Source organism: Hipposideros armiger, unplaced genomic scaffold (assembly GCF_001890085.2).
Source record: "Hipposideros armiger isolate ML-2016 unplaced genomic scaffold, ASM189008v1 scaffold_62, whole genome shotgun sequence".
Lineage (NCBI taxonomy): Eukaryota > Metazoa > Chordata > Mammalia > Chiroptera > Hipposideridae > Hipposideros > Hipposideros armiger.
The window spans coordinates 1,067,448-1,084,880 of NW_017731412.1; the positions used below are offsets into that span (position 1 = coordinate 1,067,448).

Consider the following 17,433-nt stretch of genomic DNA (forward strand, 5'->3'; position numbering starts at 1 on the left):
GTGAGGGCAGCCAGTGTTGCAGATGGGGATGCTCGGTAGCGGGAAAGCCTGCTCAGAAGCATCTCGTTAATGCTTTTCGCAGACTCACCCTCTTTTCTCATTAGAATTGTGCGTTCCTGAAGTGGATGGGCGACGTACACACCATTTTCAACCTAATATGTAAAGAAAAAGAGGTCCTTAAATGATATGTTTCCATTTCATTGGCAAATTTCTATTTGAGAATTGCAGTATGGTGATCTGGTTACTCAAAAACATTTCCAAAAACTGCCCTTGGGTCGAGGTAACCTCAAAATTTTAAGTGCTCCACAGAAACTACTACGAACAAAAGAAAGGCTAAGTTGCAGAGCTTTCATTTCGCGTAACGGCTCAGGTTCTAAAGGTAATGAGCCAAGTTTAATAAATCCTATGAAAGGTCATTATTAAAATTCCTTATATTGCATTCCACAGGCAGCTCTCTCTAATTACAAGCTTCTGACAGGTACAACGACGAGAGGAAAACAAATCAGTTTCTGATTTACTATTAATATGAAGTACAACTAGGAGGATAATGCCTTCTTGAAATATAATTAGTGGCTAAAATCCAAGCTCTGTATTAACAGCAGTTAACATTAGCCCCAGCTGCTTGGGTCCTGGCAGAGCCATCGAGAGAAAGGCAGACTTTGTCTGCTAAAAATACATGCCAACGTCAACTGGGTCCTTGCTGGAGCTTGGCAGGTCCTCATTCATCACTTGATTATTCCCCAGCGAAATCCCTGGAGGGACGATTCCCAAATTCCTTTCCCTGTGTGGAGCTTGACTCTAAGCAGAACACCTGGCTCTACGCTAAAAAGATCCAGGCCATTTACTGTAAGCTGCTCGCACTCCTCTCTCGTCCAATGCAGGAATCTTTGTATCCAGCCACATGTTTTCTTCCTTTCCTCTTAGTTCAGACAGAGGAAGAAGCACTTCATTTCATGCTATTTAAGGTGAACTTTCCCAACTCTGCCTCCTCTCCAGCTGCTCCCGCAATTAGCTCCCTCTGCCCCTTCATCGTCAGCATCTCCCTCTCCACTGACTTTTTTCCTTGGTTTCAAATATTCACAGGTCTCTGGAATCTTCAACAAAACCATGGTGCCCACTGAAATGCCATGCCTTTTCTCCACTTCCATTTGCTGTGAAATATCTCAACTATATCTCATGCAGTCTCTGCATCACGCTGCCCCCTTCCACACCTGGGCTCCTGGATCTGGCTGGAGTCTCAGAAACTGGTGCCACCAGCGCATGTGGCCAGGGCTGGCCTGCGGCTGTGGGGTACAGAGATAAGAGGGAACAGGACTGCAAAGTGGCAAGGCTTACAAGAAGCAAATAAAAGCAAAGACGGAGTCCAAAGTGAAAGGCTGGTAACAGAAGAGGTAGGAGAAAGCAAGCAAATTCAGGAGCACGCCCAGGAGAGATTCCCAGAGGGAGCTGCACAGAGTGGGGAGACTTTTACGACACCTTCACAAATGATAAGGGAAAGAAGTCCAAAATGCTGCTTCTATCTCCCCAGCCCCGCTTAACCCTTTACAGTTACTTAACTCGCACCCCCTAACCAGCGGACATTCTTGATGGTCCACGAGTAACCTACACCCAGGACCAACTACCGTTGTCTTGATTTCCATGTGGGCTGTGCCAAGGTTGCCAGCCTTCTTGGGGTTCTCCTTCCTCAGTCTTGGCAGTAGACTGCAGTCCTGGTTTGTTTCTCTTTCACATGAACCTATGTCCAAGGCACTCTGCTAGTGAGCAAAGCCAACACACTCCCTGCCTTTCTTGCTCGCTCTCTCATTTGCTGGTTCCACGTCTCCACTGACTAAATGAGAGCTTCCCTAGGATTAGTCTAGCCTCTGGTGTCTAAGACCTCTAGTTTCCTGTCGATGGCTCTTCCCACCATTCAGGTCTCAGGGAGAATGTCACCTCCTCAAAGAGGCCTTCCCTGATTACAGTCTAAAGAAGACCTTCCACCACCCCCTCCAGCCAGAGCACATCACCCTGTTTTGCTATCTGCACAACACTTAGCACTCTGTGACATTACCTTCTTAATTCATTTATTGTTTGCCACTCTACTTCCCCCGCCAGCTCCCCGAGTAGGGGTCCTGTCTGCCTTGTTCACCATAACACGCCCAGCACTTAGGAGGCACCCTCAGTAAATCCTTGGTGCCCTGCTGAATCAACAATTCCGTGCCTTCCCCCAAATGCAATCCTCCATTTCTATAGACAGACCCAACCTTGCTTCTGAGATCCAGGCCCACTTTTCTAAATGCCTCCCACTCCCCGGCATTTGGACTTGAATAGCCTACTGTAGCCTCAAATTTAATACGTTCACATCTTACCACATTGTTGTACCCCCACTTTCCTGCTAAATTAACCTTAACCAAGCCTAGCTCTATTTGTGTCTCACAACTCTAACTATAACCCTTCAAAGGCATCCAAGACAAAAATTAATCACTTTAAGCTGGGCACTCAAAAGTATTGCTCAGTCTGGCCCTAGGAGAAAAACAATGGGCAACTTTAAAAAACTATATTACTGTGTAAGTACCTTGAAAACACTGCAAGCCTGATAAAGCACCTGTGAGAAGCAAGGCAGGCCGAGGTTTGGGGCACAAGTGGTAAATCTGGGAACCGCCATACTTGGCAGAGCAGCTCTTCAGGATTGAAAAGCTACTGGTTTAGAAAGCAGGAGGCTGAGAGGAGCACGAAGCGGCAGGGCGAGTGACGATGAGAAGCTCCCCTCCCTGGCCCAAGCCACCATCGTCTCCAGCCTGAAGACTGAACCAGCGTCTCCACTGGGCTCCCCATTTCCACCTTGGCACCCCACGCTTTACGCTCCACACACTGATCATTTATAGCTGTAAATAAGACCTTGTCCTTCCCTGTTGAAACCCCCAGTGGCTTCCCAACACACATAACAAAACCAAACTGCTGGGAAGGCCCAGGGGCCCACCATCCCCTGACAGCCTCACCTCGCCTCACCGGCCTCCCCCACTCTCAGCCACACGGGCCTTCTGTCTCTCCTCCTGCAGATGCCACGCCTCCTCCTCGCTCTGGGCCTGGCATTTGCTGTTGCCCCTTCCTGGAGGACACACCGCTCTAATCGGCCCAGGACTGCCCTGGTTTTAGCACTGAGAGTCCCATGTCCTGAAAACTCTCTCAGTCCCAGCCAAGCTGGGGAGCTCGGTCACCCATCAGGATGGACGCTGCCGCTTATCATTCAGGTCTCAGCTCAAATGTCCTCCCTCCGAAAGGCCCCATCTGCCAGCCAAACTAAAGTAGCTCCCACCACCCGACTCTCTGTCACCTTATCCTGTTTGATTTTCTCCCCAGCATTGATCACTAGCTCAAATTATTCTGCTCTTGTTATTATTCACTTTCTTGTTGTCGAACTCCCCACACTCTAACGTAAGCTCCTTGTTGCTATGTTACCCAGATAAGGCAACATAGTAGGTGCTGGATTAATACTGGATGAGTGAAGGGCATCTTAGCATCCAGAACATAATTCAAAGAAAACAATTAAACCTGTAGGGAGAAGGGGGAAAAGGAACCTAGTGTGTTCATTGCTGACCATATGTTCAGGAAGGAACATAAAGGGGACAAAATAGCAGTAAAATTGTCACTGAATCTATCTAAAGAACAGCAGTTTACAGAGAGCACATGGGGGCAGGAAGAACTCGCAGAGCAAAACAGAAGTGAAGATGTAAAGAAAGTGCTCTCAAAAGGTAAAAAGGGTTACAGGAGGTTCTCAGGCAGGGACGTGTCCGGTGTAGAAGTAATGGCATCAGGCAGGAAAGTTCCATGCCTCACTATTCTGTCGCCTTCAAGTCCTCAAAAGGCCTGTGACCACGGCGGTAGGCTGTCACAGGGGTGGCCTCCATGAACAACGCGTCCTGGCACCCATGCCCTGTTTAGTCCCCTCTCACGCCGACTCTGGGCGTGGCCATTGGGAAGTGTGATGCACGCAGAGGACTGACAAGCACTTCTCCGCTGGAAAAGCTCCCATCTGAAAGCCAGTCTCTGTGCTGTCAAGAGGCTCAGCTTAGAGCACTGAGGTCAAGTGCAGAGGTTCTGGGAGATGAGAGGCCACCTGGGTGTGACAGCCCCAGCCAGGCTCCACGCTGAATGAAGCTGCAGGTGTGATTTCAGCGTCACCATGTGGAGAAAAACCACCACCCCGCTGGGCCCAGTCGGCCTATAATTCGCTATAGCTCGAAGTTACTTGGTTTTCCGGTGGTTTGTTGAACAAAAGGAGAGAACCCCACCTATCAGAAGAATTCTGCGATCCAAGTGTTAGGGGCTGTTTAATATTAGTAATAGTCTATACATTTGTTAGGTAGGGTATGCTTTACATTCCATTTTTTGACATCACGCTCCTCACTATATTTCTGTGGACTACCTTGCATAATGATTAGTTATCAAATTCCATTCTCACTTAACAAGAAATCATTCTGAGAGACAAGCTTAGCTCATGGGATCCGACTTTCTGATATCCATTTATTTTAGGTAATCCTTTAATCCTCTAGTTTCCCCTCAATCCTAGGTACCACGAGGCCTATTTTATAGATCAAATAGTTGATTTTTTCACGAAAAATACAATGGAAGAACACTGGTGGTATTCAAGGTTCCAAAAATGTTTTTGATATATATTATTTCTGATTCTAAAATTGATATATGGTCCCTTCTATAGTTGTTTAGTCTCTTTAAGGGTCTATATTTCTTTGTCTATTCTTGACCCAAAAGCTACAATAAACTTTTAAAACCAGATCCTGCTCAAAGCTCTCCAAGAGCTTCCCATGCCACTTGGAATAAAATCCAAACACCTCACCAGGCCCTACAAGAAATGGACCTGGATACCTCTCGAACTGTATCTCCTGTTACTCACCCTGTCATCTCTCCACTTGAGCAAGGTAATGAAGACTGTGTATAATCAATCACCATTTGTGGAAAAATAGAAAAGGAAAAACAAATATACACGCATATTTCTATATGCTTGTATCATTTCTGGAAGCGTACAGGAGAAAATGTTAACATGACTCATCTCTGGAGAGGGAAACTGGGCTAGGAGGCAGGGTAGGGTAGGTGAGAGACTTATACCATTTCAGTTTTGAAACTATGTGAATATATCATCTATTTGAAAAAATAAGATTTTTTAAAACATTAAAACAATGTAACTGTCATTAAATTTGGAGAGAAACTTATCAGTGCTTCCAAGTATCTGGGTGAAATCATATTTTCCAATAATTTAATTAGCCACATCTATGTGGCAGATATTTATACTATTTAGAAACCAAAATTTATCATGAATCAGTCAAGTAAAGAATTTCAGTATTCAGCCATAAAAAAAAAAGAAGGCTATCCTACCACTTGTGACAACATGAATTAATCTTGAGGTTATTATGCTAAGTGAAGTGAAGTCAGACAGAGAGAAAGACAAACACTGTATGATCTCACTAATATGTGGAATATAAAAAGTTGAACTCATAGAAATAGAGCAGTATGGTGGTTGCCAGGGGCTGCGGGGTGGGGGAGATGGGAGATGTTGGTCAAAGGGGACCAACTTTCAGTCAGAAGATAAGTCCTGGGGATCCAATGTACAGCAGGATGACTACAGTTAATAATACTTTGTTGTACACTTGAAATCTGCTGCGAGTAGATCTCAAATGTTCTCACCACACACAGATATATGGTAACTATGTGAGGTGATGGATGTGTTAGCTAACTTGATTGTGGTCATCATTTCACAATATGTACATATATCAAGTCATCACATTGTACACCTTAAAAATATACAATGTTATTTGTCAGTCATATTTCAATAAAGCTGGGGAGTAAAGAATTTCAGGGCTAGAGACCTTGGAATTATCTGCTCTAAAGTGCTCATTTTATAGAGAAACTGTCTGGTATGGCCCAGGCAATTCACCAGGAGGCTATGGCAAAGCCCTGTAATTTGTAAATTTCGAAGCAAGTGATATTATCTATTCCATAATTCAAATTTTAAAAATCAGAGTTAAAAATACTTTGATGTCCCCACAATCTACTACCTCCCTCCAATTTCTCTCCTTTTTTCATAACAAAACTCGGGAGTGAGTTCTCCGTTCTCCGTCTTCTCCTCTCCACACTACTCCTCAGCCAGCGCCTCTGGCCTCCAGCCTCCCATGCCCCACAACAGCTCTCGCTAAGGCTATCGTCAATGGCCTTCGCAGTCTCCATTCAAAAGGCCTCTTTCACGCTCCATCTTGACTTCTCAGCAGAATGCAATGCTGCTAACCACATTCTCCTTTTTATGACAACTTATTTTTTGAATTAATTTTTTAAAGCCCATTTCAAAACTTTTAAAACATATAAAAAGATGAATGACGGAAAGCAAGTCTCACCGCACCACTTCCCCTCCCCAGAGGTAACCGATGCTGCCAGTTTCTTGTGATGCTTCCGTTCATCCACTCACTCAACAAATACTTAGTAAGCACCTACTGTGTGCTGGGCATTATTCTAGGTGCTGGTGATACAGCAATCAACAAAAGTGACCAAAATCCCTACTCTCCTGGAGCTGACATTCTAGGCAAGGGAGACAGTGACTAAACAAACAAATAAATGGGTAAGAATAAGAGCTATGAAGAAAAAAAAGCAAGGCCAAAGGGATAAAAAGAGACAGGATTTTATTTTATATAAAATATTTTATACAGGATCGTCAGAAAGGTCTTTCGGATAAGGTGATATTGGAGCAGAGACCTAAAAAAGTGCAAGAACAAGCCACGTGGTTGGTTACCTGCAGGACCATGTCCCGGCACAAAGGTGCCCAGATGGGAGTACACCTGGCGTTCTGCATGTCAGCAAGGAGACCAGCTGTGGCTAGAGTGGCACGATAGGGAGAGTGGTAGGTGAAGAGAGGGCCCACGTCAGGTAGCACCTTCACAGAGGTAATAAGATTTGGGATCCACTTTGAAGGTAGAGCAGGCAGCATCTGCTGACGGGACATGGAATTTGGGAGGGGAAAAAAAGGAATCAAGAGTGACAATCAAGGTCTCTGGCTAGCCCTTGAAGGTCACTGATGCCATTAAATGGGACAGCCTGCGGGAGGGGCAGGTCTGGGGTAAAATCAGGAGTTTGGTTGGGGGCACGTTTAGCTGGAGGTGGTTATCAGACTTCCAAATGGATGGGTCTCATATGCTGTGTGTACACAAATAAACACCCACATCAGTGCACATCTTGAGTTCCGGGACAGGTGTTGGCTGCGAAGCCAATGAGAGCATCATCAGCAGAGAGAGCGTTTAAAGCGGTAAGACAGGATGAAATCAAAGAGGGAGTTAGAGCAGATAGAAGGGTCCTGACAATGGGCCTTGGTCACGTGGCTGCTGAGAAGTAGGGAAGGCGAGAACAGGAACGACCAGTGTGAGGGGAAGACCTGGGAGGGTCCCACAAGCCAGGTGAAAACCAGGTTTAAAAAATGTGGGAGTGGTTGGGCCGGCCAAGTGGCACGTTGGTTAAGAACTCGCTCAAGAGTGTGAGCTCTGAGCAACAGCGGTTCGATGCCCGGCCCGAGCTGAGCTGCCGCTGAGCTGCCAACAAGTGGCAGGATGGCTCAGCTAAAAAAAAAAAAAAAAGAATGTGGGAGCGGTGGTAAGCCATGTTACACGCTCCTAAAAGGTCAAGTAAAAAGAAGACTGAATTGACCCTGAACTCAGTAATGTGGAAGTCCCTGGTGAACTTGGGAAGAATTGTTTTGGTGGAGGGGTGACGATACAAAACTGACTGGAGTGAGTTCAAGACAATGGAAGGAAAGAACATCAAAACTGTAAGGATAAACTCTTTGAAGAGTATTGCTGGAAAGGGGAGACAAAGGCAGAGGGGAGTAGAGGTGGGTATGGGTCAAAGGAGTTGTTTTTAAAGACAGGATATCCTCTAATGTATTTGCATGCTGTGGTGAACGATCCATTGAGCGAGGAAGGCTGTTCACACAGGAGAAGGGCAACCGCAGAAAGAATTGGCCTCCCTCTCCCAACTTACATTACACAGCAGGTAGCAAATCCACCCAGTGCTCTGAGCCTAGCTTTTTACACTAAACAATATAACTTGGAAATTAATTGACTTGAGTCTACGCAGATCTGCCTCATACTTTTTAATAGCTACAGTGTTCCACTCTGTGAAAGTACCATAGGCTATGTTTAGCTTCCTGAGTCAGCATTTCAGAAGCTGCAAAACTAGTGGCCAGTGATACTTAAATTTTTTTTATTTAATGAGGAAAAATTTCAAACATATGCAAAAAGTAGGGAATAGGACAATGAACCTCCATATACCCATCATCTGGGTTCAACTATTAACCAGATATTGCCCCACCTGCGTAACCTATCCACCTCTTTTTCTGCTCAAGCATTTTAAAGCATATCCCAGATATCGTGTAGTCTGAATACGTCACTACACATCTCTCAAAATACAGACACTTTCTCATATAACCACAACGCCATTATTATACTAAGAATAACCTCTTGATTTCGTCTAACACTCATTTTATATTCAAAATCCAAATTGTCTCCAAAAAGGTTTTTAGAGTTGGCTTGTTTGATTCCCACTCCAAAAACAAGTGAAAGATTCTTCTTTGAATCTAGAACAGGCTCCTTCCTCCCCAACTTTTTATTTCATGCCACTGAAGAGACTATTTTAGTTGTTCTATTTCCTTCAGGGCACGGTATGGGCTTTTGATTGTATAACTATGTGTCTAAAAATATCTTTACGCTGTCTTTATATTTGATTGATACTTTGGTTGACCACCCACTTCTAGTTTGGAAATCAACTGCCCTCAGAATTTTGAAAGCACTGCTCCATTTTTGCATCTAATAATGCTATTGAATAGGCTGGCGTTTTTTCGAATTTCCCATCACATGTACACGATTTTATTTTATTTCTGGAAGCTTTAGAATCCTCTATTTCTGATCATCTGAAATTTCAGGATGAAGTGCCACAGTGTGGGCATTTTTCATTCACTGTGCCAGACAACTTTAAATGTGGACACCAGTGTCCTTCGTGATCCGTTTTTCTTGGATTATATCTTTTATCATGTTTCCCTCTTTATTTTCTCTATTCTATTCTTGGAACTCCTATTAGTAAGACTTTCCATGGATTACTCCTCTGTGTCTTATCTTCCTCTCTCATATTTACTGTTCTTCATCTTTGTCCCACTTTCTGGGAAATTTCTTATCTTTAACCCTTTTATTAATTTTTAAATTTTGGACAGTCATAGTTTTAATCTCCAGGAGCTCTTTCTTTTCGCTGATAGTTTTTTCTTGACATCCTGTCCTCTTTTATGAATGCTGTATCTTCTCATTATCTCACAAAGCAGTTAGTGTTAACAAAGTTTTATTCTACTCCTTTTTTTCGCTGCCTTTCTGATTTTTCATTTTTCTAATTGGAAGCTTTCCTCATTTGTCTAGAGATCCTTGGTTGGCTGCCTTTTAAAAAAATGTTTTTAAAGTTTTTATTAGGGTAATTTTGAAATGTACACAAAAGAAGAGGGTAAGGTATGAGCTCCCCATCAGCGGGCTTCAATGATTATCAGTACTTCACCAATCTTTTTACTCTATCCCCCTCCCCTCTATACACATCCCTCTCCAAATTGGGAGGTTTGGGTTTTATATCTGCTTTTTTTTTTTTTAAACAGTTCAGCACCAATCGGGGAAGCTGTGCACACGGCTGAGGCTTGCTTTCTGGAACACATCAACTGTGGGTGATTCACTGGGCAGCAAGTCTTTTCCTTAAATGAACCCCAGTGTCAGTATCAAGGTCTTTTTTCCAGGCTCATTCAGTTTCTTCAGAAAACCAACATCTAGTCTTTGGCCTGGGCAGATGGCAGCTGAACACAACTGTCACGAGCACCAGGAAGGGGGGAAGACTGTGTCTTTATTATAAAGTGTCAGCCTGTGACGCTGTCTCACGTGGCTCTGCACCGTCCCCCACACCTCCAGTTCCCAAGGTGCTCGAAGGCTGGGTGGGGGGAAGCACCTCTTCCCTCAGGATTCCCCTGCACATACTTTTGGTTTGGGCTTTCCCCACACTGCCAGGAAGGAAAGGACCCTACCAACTCCATCTTCTAGACATACTGCCTAGAGCTGAGGAACAAGAAATAAAGGATTAACTATAAGTTATAAAGATAGCCAAAAGAGAAATTAAAATGAATGCAGTAAATACATCCGAGGGAATAAGGAAGAAAAGAGGAAGGATTGAACCAAATCTTCATCACAGAAAAAAAAAAAAATCAACACACAATATATGGAGTTCATAAATGAAGAAACAATAATGTAAGCCTTTTACTTAGAGATATGAAAGCTATCACCAGGAGAACGGAAAGCTGAAACCATTAAAGTAACTGCCCCTGAGGAGCAGCCAGGGACTGACACAGGGGACCTCACTTTTCAGTATGAACCCGGGAAGTGCCACCGGAAGTGTTAACCCATGCGCATGTCGCTCTTCGAATACAATTTTTCCTGTTAACAAAAGTATATCAGGGCAAGGGGGGATTCTTTAATGTCTTCCCATTATTCTCAGGATAAAGGTTCCAAATCCTTTAACCAGCTAGTAAGTCTGTTTAAAAATATAACAGAAAAAGCTTTTCTGATAATTATGAATACATGCTCAAGTCGTACAGTCTCTAGCAGACCAATTCAGAGAGTCCATCTAGCTGACACATTTTATAAGCTGATGATTCAAGAAGACTGAGAAACTAGGTAGAAAAAGAATGTACGGTTAAAGGTTACTAGACACCTGACTGACAGTCAGCTGGCAGGATGGGTGACCGGTTTCCCAGAACAAGTTTTAACCCTATTAAAATTTATTAGAAAATTGCTTCAATGTTTTTTTGGTTTTTTTTTCAGGAATGCTAATTTCTTCCCAGAAAAAGGCTGTAAATTACATCATGAAAAAAGGTTTTGTCACAGACCTGGCTTGGGACAGTTTTTTCCTCCGCAAATATAATCTAGACTAGCACTGTCCAGTAGAACTTTCTTCGATGATGATGGAAATGTTCCATATCTTTGCTGTACAATACGGTTGCCACAAGCCAGCCACGCTGGCTGTTGAGCACTTGAAATGTGGCTAACGCCACTAGGCAGCTGAAATTTTAATTCTATTTACTTCTGATTAACTGAAGTTTAAATAGACACATGTGGCTACAGGCTGCTGCACTGGACAGGGCAGGTCTAGACTATTGTGGCCTCCAGCCTCTTCTTGCTCCAAGCTGTCCTTCTCTCTGCATTCCAGCCACTCTAGCCCGCTGCCATTATCCTAAAACATGCATGCTCGCTCCTGCCACAGTGCCTTTGCACTTGTGGTCTCCTCTTTCTAGAATGTCCTTCCCTGCCCTCCTACTCAACTTCTTCATCTGGTTAACCACTACTTTCCCTTCACTACCTAAAATTATGTTGTGCACTTATGTGCTCACTTGTTTATCATTGTTTTTTGTCTTCCCATCCCCCACCCCCCATTCCCACCCAACCAGCCAGAATACAAGCTCCATTTACGCAGGGATCCTGTCCACCTTGCCCGTCACTGAACTCCCATCAGCTAGACACAACACTGGCTGGCTCTCAGTAGGCAGTCTGCTAATACCTAATGAATAAATGAATGCCTCCTCACAACTTTAATTGTCATCTCTTTCGGGGACTCCCAATACCTATCAATAGGCCCAATCTTGCTCCTCCAATTTATACTAGTTTCACATTTCCAACAAGCCCCATGCGCATTTCGACCCAATAACTCCGCTGCCCACACACTAACTATTGTCATCTCCGCTCTGTTGCCAGATCCACCCTTGGGAAGTTTGGCTTTACTTGGTCACTCAACTCCAAACACAGAAACTTTCAAAGATATCCAAGAGCAAAATCAATTTTGAGGCAGGAGCGAAAACACTGTACATACTCCAAGTTTCCTAGGTCCTTCATAAACCAATATAAAAAGAAAGTCAATAGAAAGGTCTACGCAAAGACACAAAGTGAGAAAGTGAAACTTACCACAAGTTCAAAAATGTCCATGAAGACAGAATGTCCCTTAGGTGTTTTCTCATTCAGGCTGGCAGGGGACCAGATCCAATAGAAGTAAGTACCATCTGAAGAAAGGTGAACAGTGGTCACAGTGCTGCCAACAGGGAGGTGATTGGCTGGCATTGGCACCGTCTGGCACACCTGGACACAAAATGAAGGAAAACACACAGTTTGATTAATTCTATCAGTTCATCATTAATGCTATTAAGTCCCAGATGAGAATTCAATAGGCTTCCTAGTCAATAAAACTGATATTTATCTCTAAGAATAATACATGACAAAAATATAAAAGTTCACACAATCGGCCATGCAACAGATAAAAGGATTGAATTCAAATTACATTTTTAAAAACGTATTTACTAAACACTTTGAATCTGTTATGCATGTGTGTTTTAGCAAACATTTATTAAAAGCAAAGTTTCAGAGAAATAGTACTTTCTGAAATTTCCTTAGTAAATGAATTATGACTATTAATTATATTTAAAGGACAGGAACTATATCTTATCTATCTTTATATCCCCAGCACTTACTTCAGAGTCTAACAAAGTTATTTAATAAATATGGAAAGAAGCGGGGAACGGAGCAAATGGAAGGAAAAAGGGAAAGTGAACAGGGAGAAGGGGAGAGGAGAAGACCCTAACTTAGCCCATGAGGGGCTTAGCGAAATTCACCAAGTCCATCAGGGGGAAAAAGACAAACACTAATTCCCTATATTAGACATGAAGGCATGTGCTTCTAATACTAAACATCCTTTGGCTTCAGCATAATGAATAAGTTTTGCATCATTTCACACTAAATGTGTAGTTGCATACTAATTTTTACTGCCAGGGAAAAGCACTTAAAATGAGAAAAAAAGGGGAATCAAGAAAACTGCTGACTTGGGTTTTTTTTAAATCCAAGACTAGGAGCAGAACTGAAAATCTCAAAATAAAAATAATTCGAGAGGGTCATATGCCTTCAGGGAACAGTAAAAATGAACGATTTTCAGTTATTCCACCTCTTCGGGTGAGTCACTCGTTTTCCTAAGGTTGCTTTTGACCCCTGAACTCATTTCATGCGAACTTTCTTCCAGACTTGTTTTGTCTACCTCAAAAGTTAAAAAGTCACTTAGTTGCTGTAAGCACACTTTGAAACGTGCAGTGCCAGGAAATTTAGAAAGCTGACAGCTACTGATTAGCCTAAGCTACCCCCAAGTTGCGCTAATGCACATATCTAGGTAGAGACAACACTGCTTTCATAGACATCAAAGTTTTTGCCACAACACAGAGGAAACTGACATCACTTCAAATGTAAACCATGTTCCAAGATTTAACATCTGTTTAATTCTCAGGCTTATCTGTTTAATTCTCAGGCTTATAACTCTATTTCAAATAAATATAGGAGATTAATATAGGAGATATTTATTTGAAATAGAGTTAGAAGCCTGGGAATCTGTCTGCATTAGTGATAAGAAATGAAGTCAATTGGGCATCTATTTGTTAATTTGTTCATTTTACTCATCTAACAATTCCTGAACACCTACTATGTGCTTTGGCGATACAACAGTGAACAAGACTCAGCTCCTATTCTCCAGGAAAGACATAGTTGACTGACAGACAAAAAGAGATGTAACAACCCACTTAACTCCTGGATGGGATTACTGTTGGGGCACTCACTCCACAGATGGTCATTCTAACCATTCCGTTCAACTTTGGTTGAAAGACAGAAACTTGCAGCATAAACAGCTCAAACTCTTAGAGCTGGGAACATCCATTCAAGTTCTTGTGCTGACATTACTGTGTGGCCTTTGGCAAGTTACTTAACCTCTCTGAGCTACATTCCTTCATTCAACAATAAACACTGACTGACTCTTACAATGGGCCCAGCTTCAGTTGCCTTTTCTGTAAGATGAAACTACCACAGTTTCTCCTCACAGGGAGGAGAGGAAGTGTATGTAAATTGCTTAAACTAGAGCCTGGCACGGGGAGAGACGATGATCAACAGTAGTTGTTATTATATTATCTTCACCATCACCAATCAAATGCTAGATACTGTGCTACATTCTAGGGACATAAAGATGAAGAAGACAGGGTCCAGGCATGAAGGTGCACACAGCCTTGGGGAGGAGTTAGACACAAGAGCAGGTAATGTTAGTATAGTAGCAAGTGCATGACAGCACTAAAGATGAGCTCTTAATCCCTAACACACAATGATTTTATCTAACCTCATTTCAGAGCTCCCATTCCCACAGAAAGGCTGTTTAGAACAAACTGAATAGGGAAATGATGCCTTCCCAAAATAGATCTGGTTTTTTCAAAAAAGCTAGTATTTATACCATCTTCAACTCTCTAGAATTTTTTCTTTCTCATAAAAATGTTTGTTTTTGTCCTTAGAAATTCCTAGGGAGCACACATCATGTGAGAAAACTCTCAGACATTAGAGAAAAAAAACAGATTGCTCAAATGATGACAATCAAAAAGATCCACTCGGGCAGAAAACTTGTTATCAACGGTGTTAATATTAGTTGTGATGATGTCAGAACTTCCCTTACTGTCTCCAAAACACAGAGACAATGCCTTGGTTTTCTGTTTACCTGAAGGGTATTCTGGTCAATGACCTGGAAAAGGGAGTGAGGTTTATTATCAAAAGATACAGGCCGGTGGAGAAGACTGCCGCTGCCGAAAGCAGCCCATCCTGGTTCCAGCTCCTCGTTCCGGCAGTACACAAAACCCCTGTGGGAAAAGAAAGGCGCACAGGGTGAGGCCCCAGCTGTGTCTGAAAACCCACAATGAGCTACAACAGACATAAACAACATTTTCCACCTAATTTTTTTAAATGACTAAGTATGCAAACAATATGAAGGAGAGTGAATATATCACAATAACTTCGGGACAGATAAACTGGGGCAAATATTAATTTTCCCCAATACATTGGACAGGAGAAAAAGTTGGAGAAAAGGGCTAATGCAATATATATAAGGATCTCAACCTGTGGTTTCTTTTGGCAGCAATGCAAAAATCTTACATCCCAACTGAAAATCACTGCTAATCCAATGGCAAATGCAAGTACAAAAAGACAACTAGAAAAATGTCCATTTATCAACATGGAGAAGAAACTAATATTGTGGAAATGTTTTCAGAGGAATTTCTGGTTCAAACAATGATCCTAGGGCTACCAAACTCTAGAGTCAAAAAGCTGAAATTACCAAAAAGGGGGGTGGGTGACAATAAGAGAAAACTGTAATTATATGAACTCATTCAGGCTTATTTCGCTACTAGTCAGTCTATGGGAAGTCAGCATGCACCCCCAGGTGTCTTCACAGATATTTATGTAAGGAGGAAAATGTTCCAGCCAAATCATTCAGCAAATTCCACTCAACTTACCTTAGAGTACCATGTAATCCAGATCCCAATTTGCTTACTCCTCTTCCAACTGAGTTAGTAGTATACAGGTAAAGACCGTCTGCCGTGAGACAGCGTCCCAAGTCAGCATCTGAAATAGTTTTTTCACAGGTAAATTATATACATGATTTTTCTAATGAAATTATAAACGTGATTTTCCTAATGAAAAAGCCATTTAGGAGGTTGAGCGAAAGATCACCTCCCACTTCTAAAATAAGTGCTTCAATGTGACTTCCAGGGAAGATGGCTCGAACCCCCACAGCGAACATCCAAAATGCTTGTGGGATCAAGGACCAAGATCGGGGAAAGAGGTCAGCAAGTTACTAGCAGGAAAACCTGGTTAAACCTGCCAATTTTTTTTTTTAATAGCAAAACACTGAGTCAAACTTACACATTCCTAATTCTAATCTGAAATGACTAAGAATACAGTGTTCTCAGTAATGATTTTGTACTAAAAAAAAAAAAGACATGAGCTTTTAAGAGCTTTAGGTACTTATTAGTTGACCTTGGACCTCTTTGAACTTCAGTTTCTTCATCTGCAACATGAGGATAATATGTACCTTAAGAGTTACTGTGATGGTTACATGAGATAACTTAGGCAAACACCCACATCACACTCTGGTACAAAGCCAGGGCTCCATCAATGGCAAACGATGTTATGTTGACAGACTAATGTACATTACACTAAAATCTGCTTCTGTGTTTTTTTCCATCCAGAGATCCTAATTTTAATTTCTAGAGCAGCACAGCACAAAAGTACATCTCTTCTCCTTAAAAATAGCAATTACGGGGGCTGGCCGAGTGGCTCAGTTGGTTAAGAGCATGAGCTCTGAGCAACAGGATCGCCGGTTCAATTCCCACATGGGCCAGTGAGCTGTGCCTGAGCTGAGCTGCCGCTGAGCTGTCAACAGGTGGCAGGATGGCTCAGCTGGTGAGAGTACATATTCCTAACAACAAGGTTGCTGGTTCAACTCCCGCATGGGATGGTGGGCTATACCCACCCGCAACTAAGATTGAACACGACACCTGAGCTGAGCGGCCATGAGCTGCCAACGGGCAGCCAGATGGCAACTGGGCTTGGAGCTGAGCTAGCTGCACCCTCCACAACTAAGATTGAAGGACAACAACTTGGCTGTTCCCTTTCTCCAATTCCCCAATAAAATCTTTAAAAAAAAAAATTATGTTTCTCCTTAGCTATATCTTCCCCAAGCCAAAATAAACAGTATTTCTCTATACAATAGCTTGTAAATAAAACTTTCAGTGTTTATTTTCATAATCATCCCACTCACTATGTTTAACTGCAGTTTGTCTACTACTTGTCATATTAGTGGAAATCTGGTGTCACAGTACTCAAATTAGTACCAAGTATGCTGCTATCTTAAAAATTCAGTATACTAATCTGAGACAACTGTAGTTTGTACCTATTGGTTCCCCAAAACACAATCAGTTTAAGTGGGTAATCATTTTTTTTTAACATTTTTATTGGGGAATTGGGGGAGGGGAACAGCGCTGGGGAATTGGGGAAGGGGAACAGACAAGTTGCTGCCCTTTTGTTCTTCAGTCTAGTAGTGGAGGACGTTGCTTCACTGGCCCATGTTGGTATTATCATTGTGCTCTTCTCAGGTGAGGCAAATCGGTCGCCGGCCTCTGGACGGCCGCTCGCGGTGGCTCTTGGCAGCTCACGCTGGCTGCCAGCCACTCACTCTGGCTGCTAGCCACTCACGGCAGCCCACTGCAGCCTACATCGTCGCCGGCGATTCAAGGCAGCCCAGCTCCAGGTTGAACTGTTGTTCACCATCTTAGCTGTAGAGGGCACAGTGTCACTGGCCCTCATGTGGGATCCGAACCGGGGCCCTGCTGCTCAGAGTTGGTGTCCCAAGCCAGCTCTTAACCAACGCGCCACTCGGCCGGCCCCTGGGTAATCTTTTTTTTTTTTTTTTTAGCTGAGCCATCCTGCTACCTGTTGGCAGCTCAGCAGCTGCTCAGCTCAGGCTGGACTCGAACCGCTGTTGCTCAGA

At 43.0% G+C, this 17,433-nt stretch overlaps 1 protein-coding gene across 1 annotated transcript in view; it reads right to left on the reverse strand.

Annotated features, from left to right (window-relative positions):
* HECTD4 (HECT domain E3 ubiquitin protein ligase 4) overlaps nucleotides 1–17,433 on the reverse strand; it is a 143,560-nt gene that overhangs the window by 119,204 nt on the left and 6,923 nt on the right. Inside the window, exons 5-8 of the mRNA XM_019641571.1 lie at nucleotides 15,398–15,506; nucleotides 14,608–14,746; nucleotides 12,006–12,176; nucleotides 9–152 (exon numbers count right to left, since the gene is read on the reverse strand). Coding sequence (XP_019497116.1) covers nucleotides 9–152; nucleotides 12,006–12,176; nucleotides 14,608–14,746; nucleotides 15,398–15,506 — 563 coding nt within the window. The remainder of the gene's footprint in view (nucleotides 1–8; nucleotides 153–12,005; nucleotides 12,177–14,607; nucleotides 14,747–15,397; nucleotides 15,507–17,433) is intronic.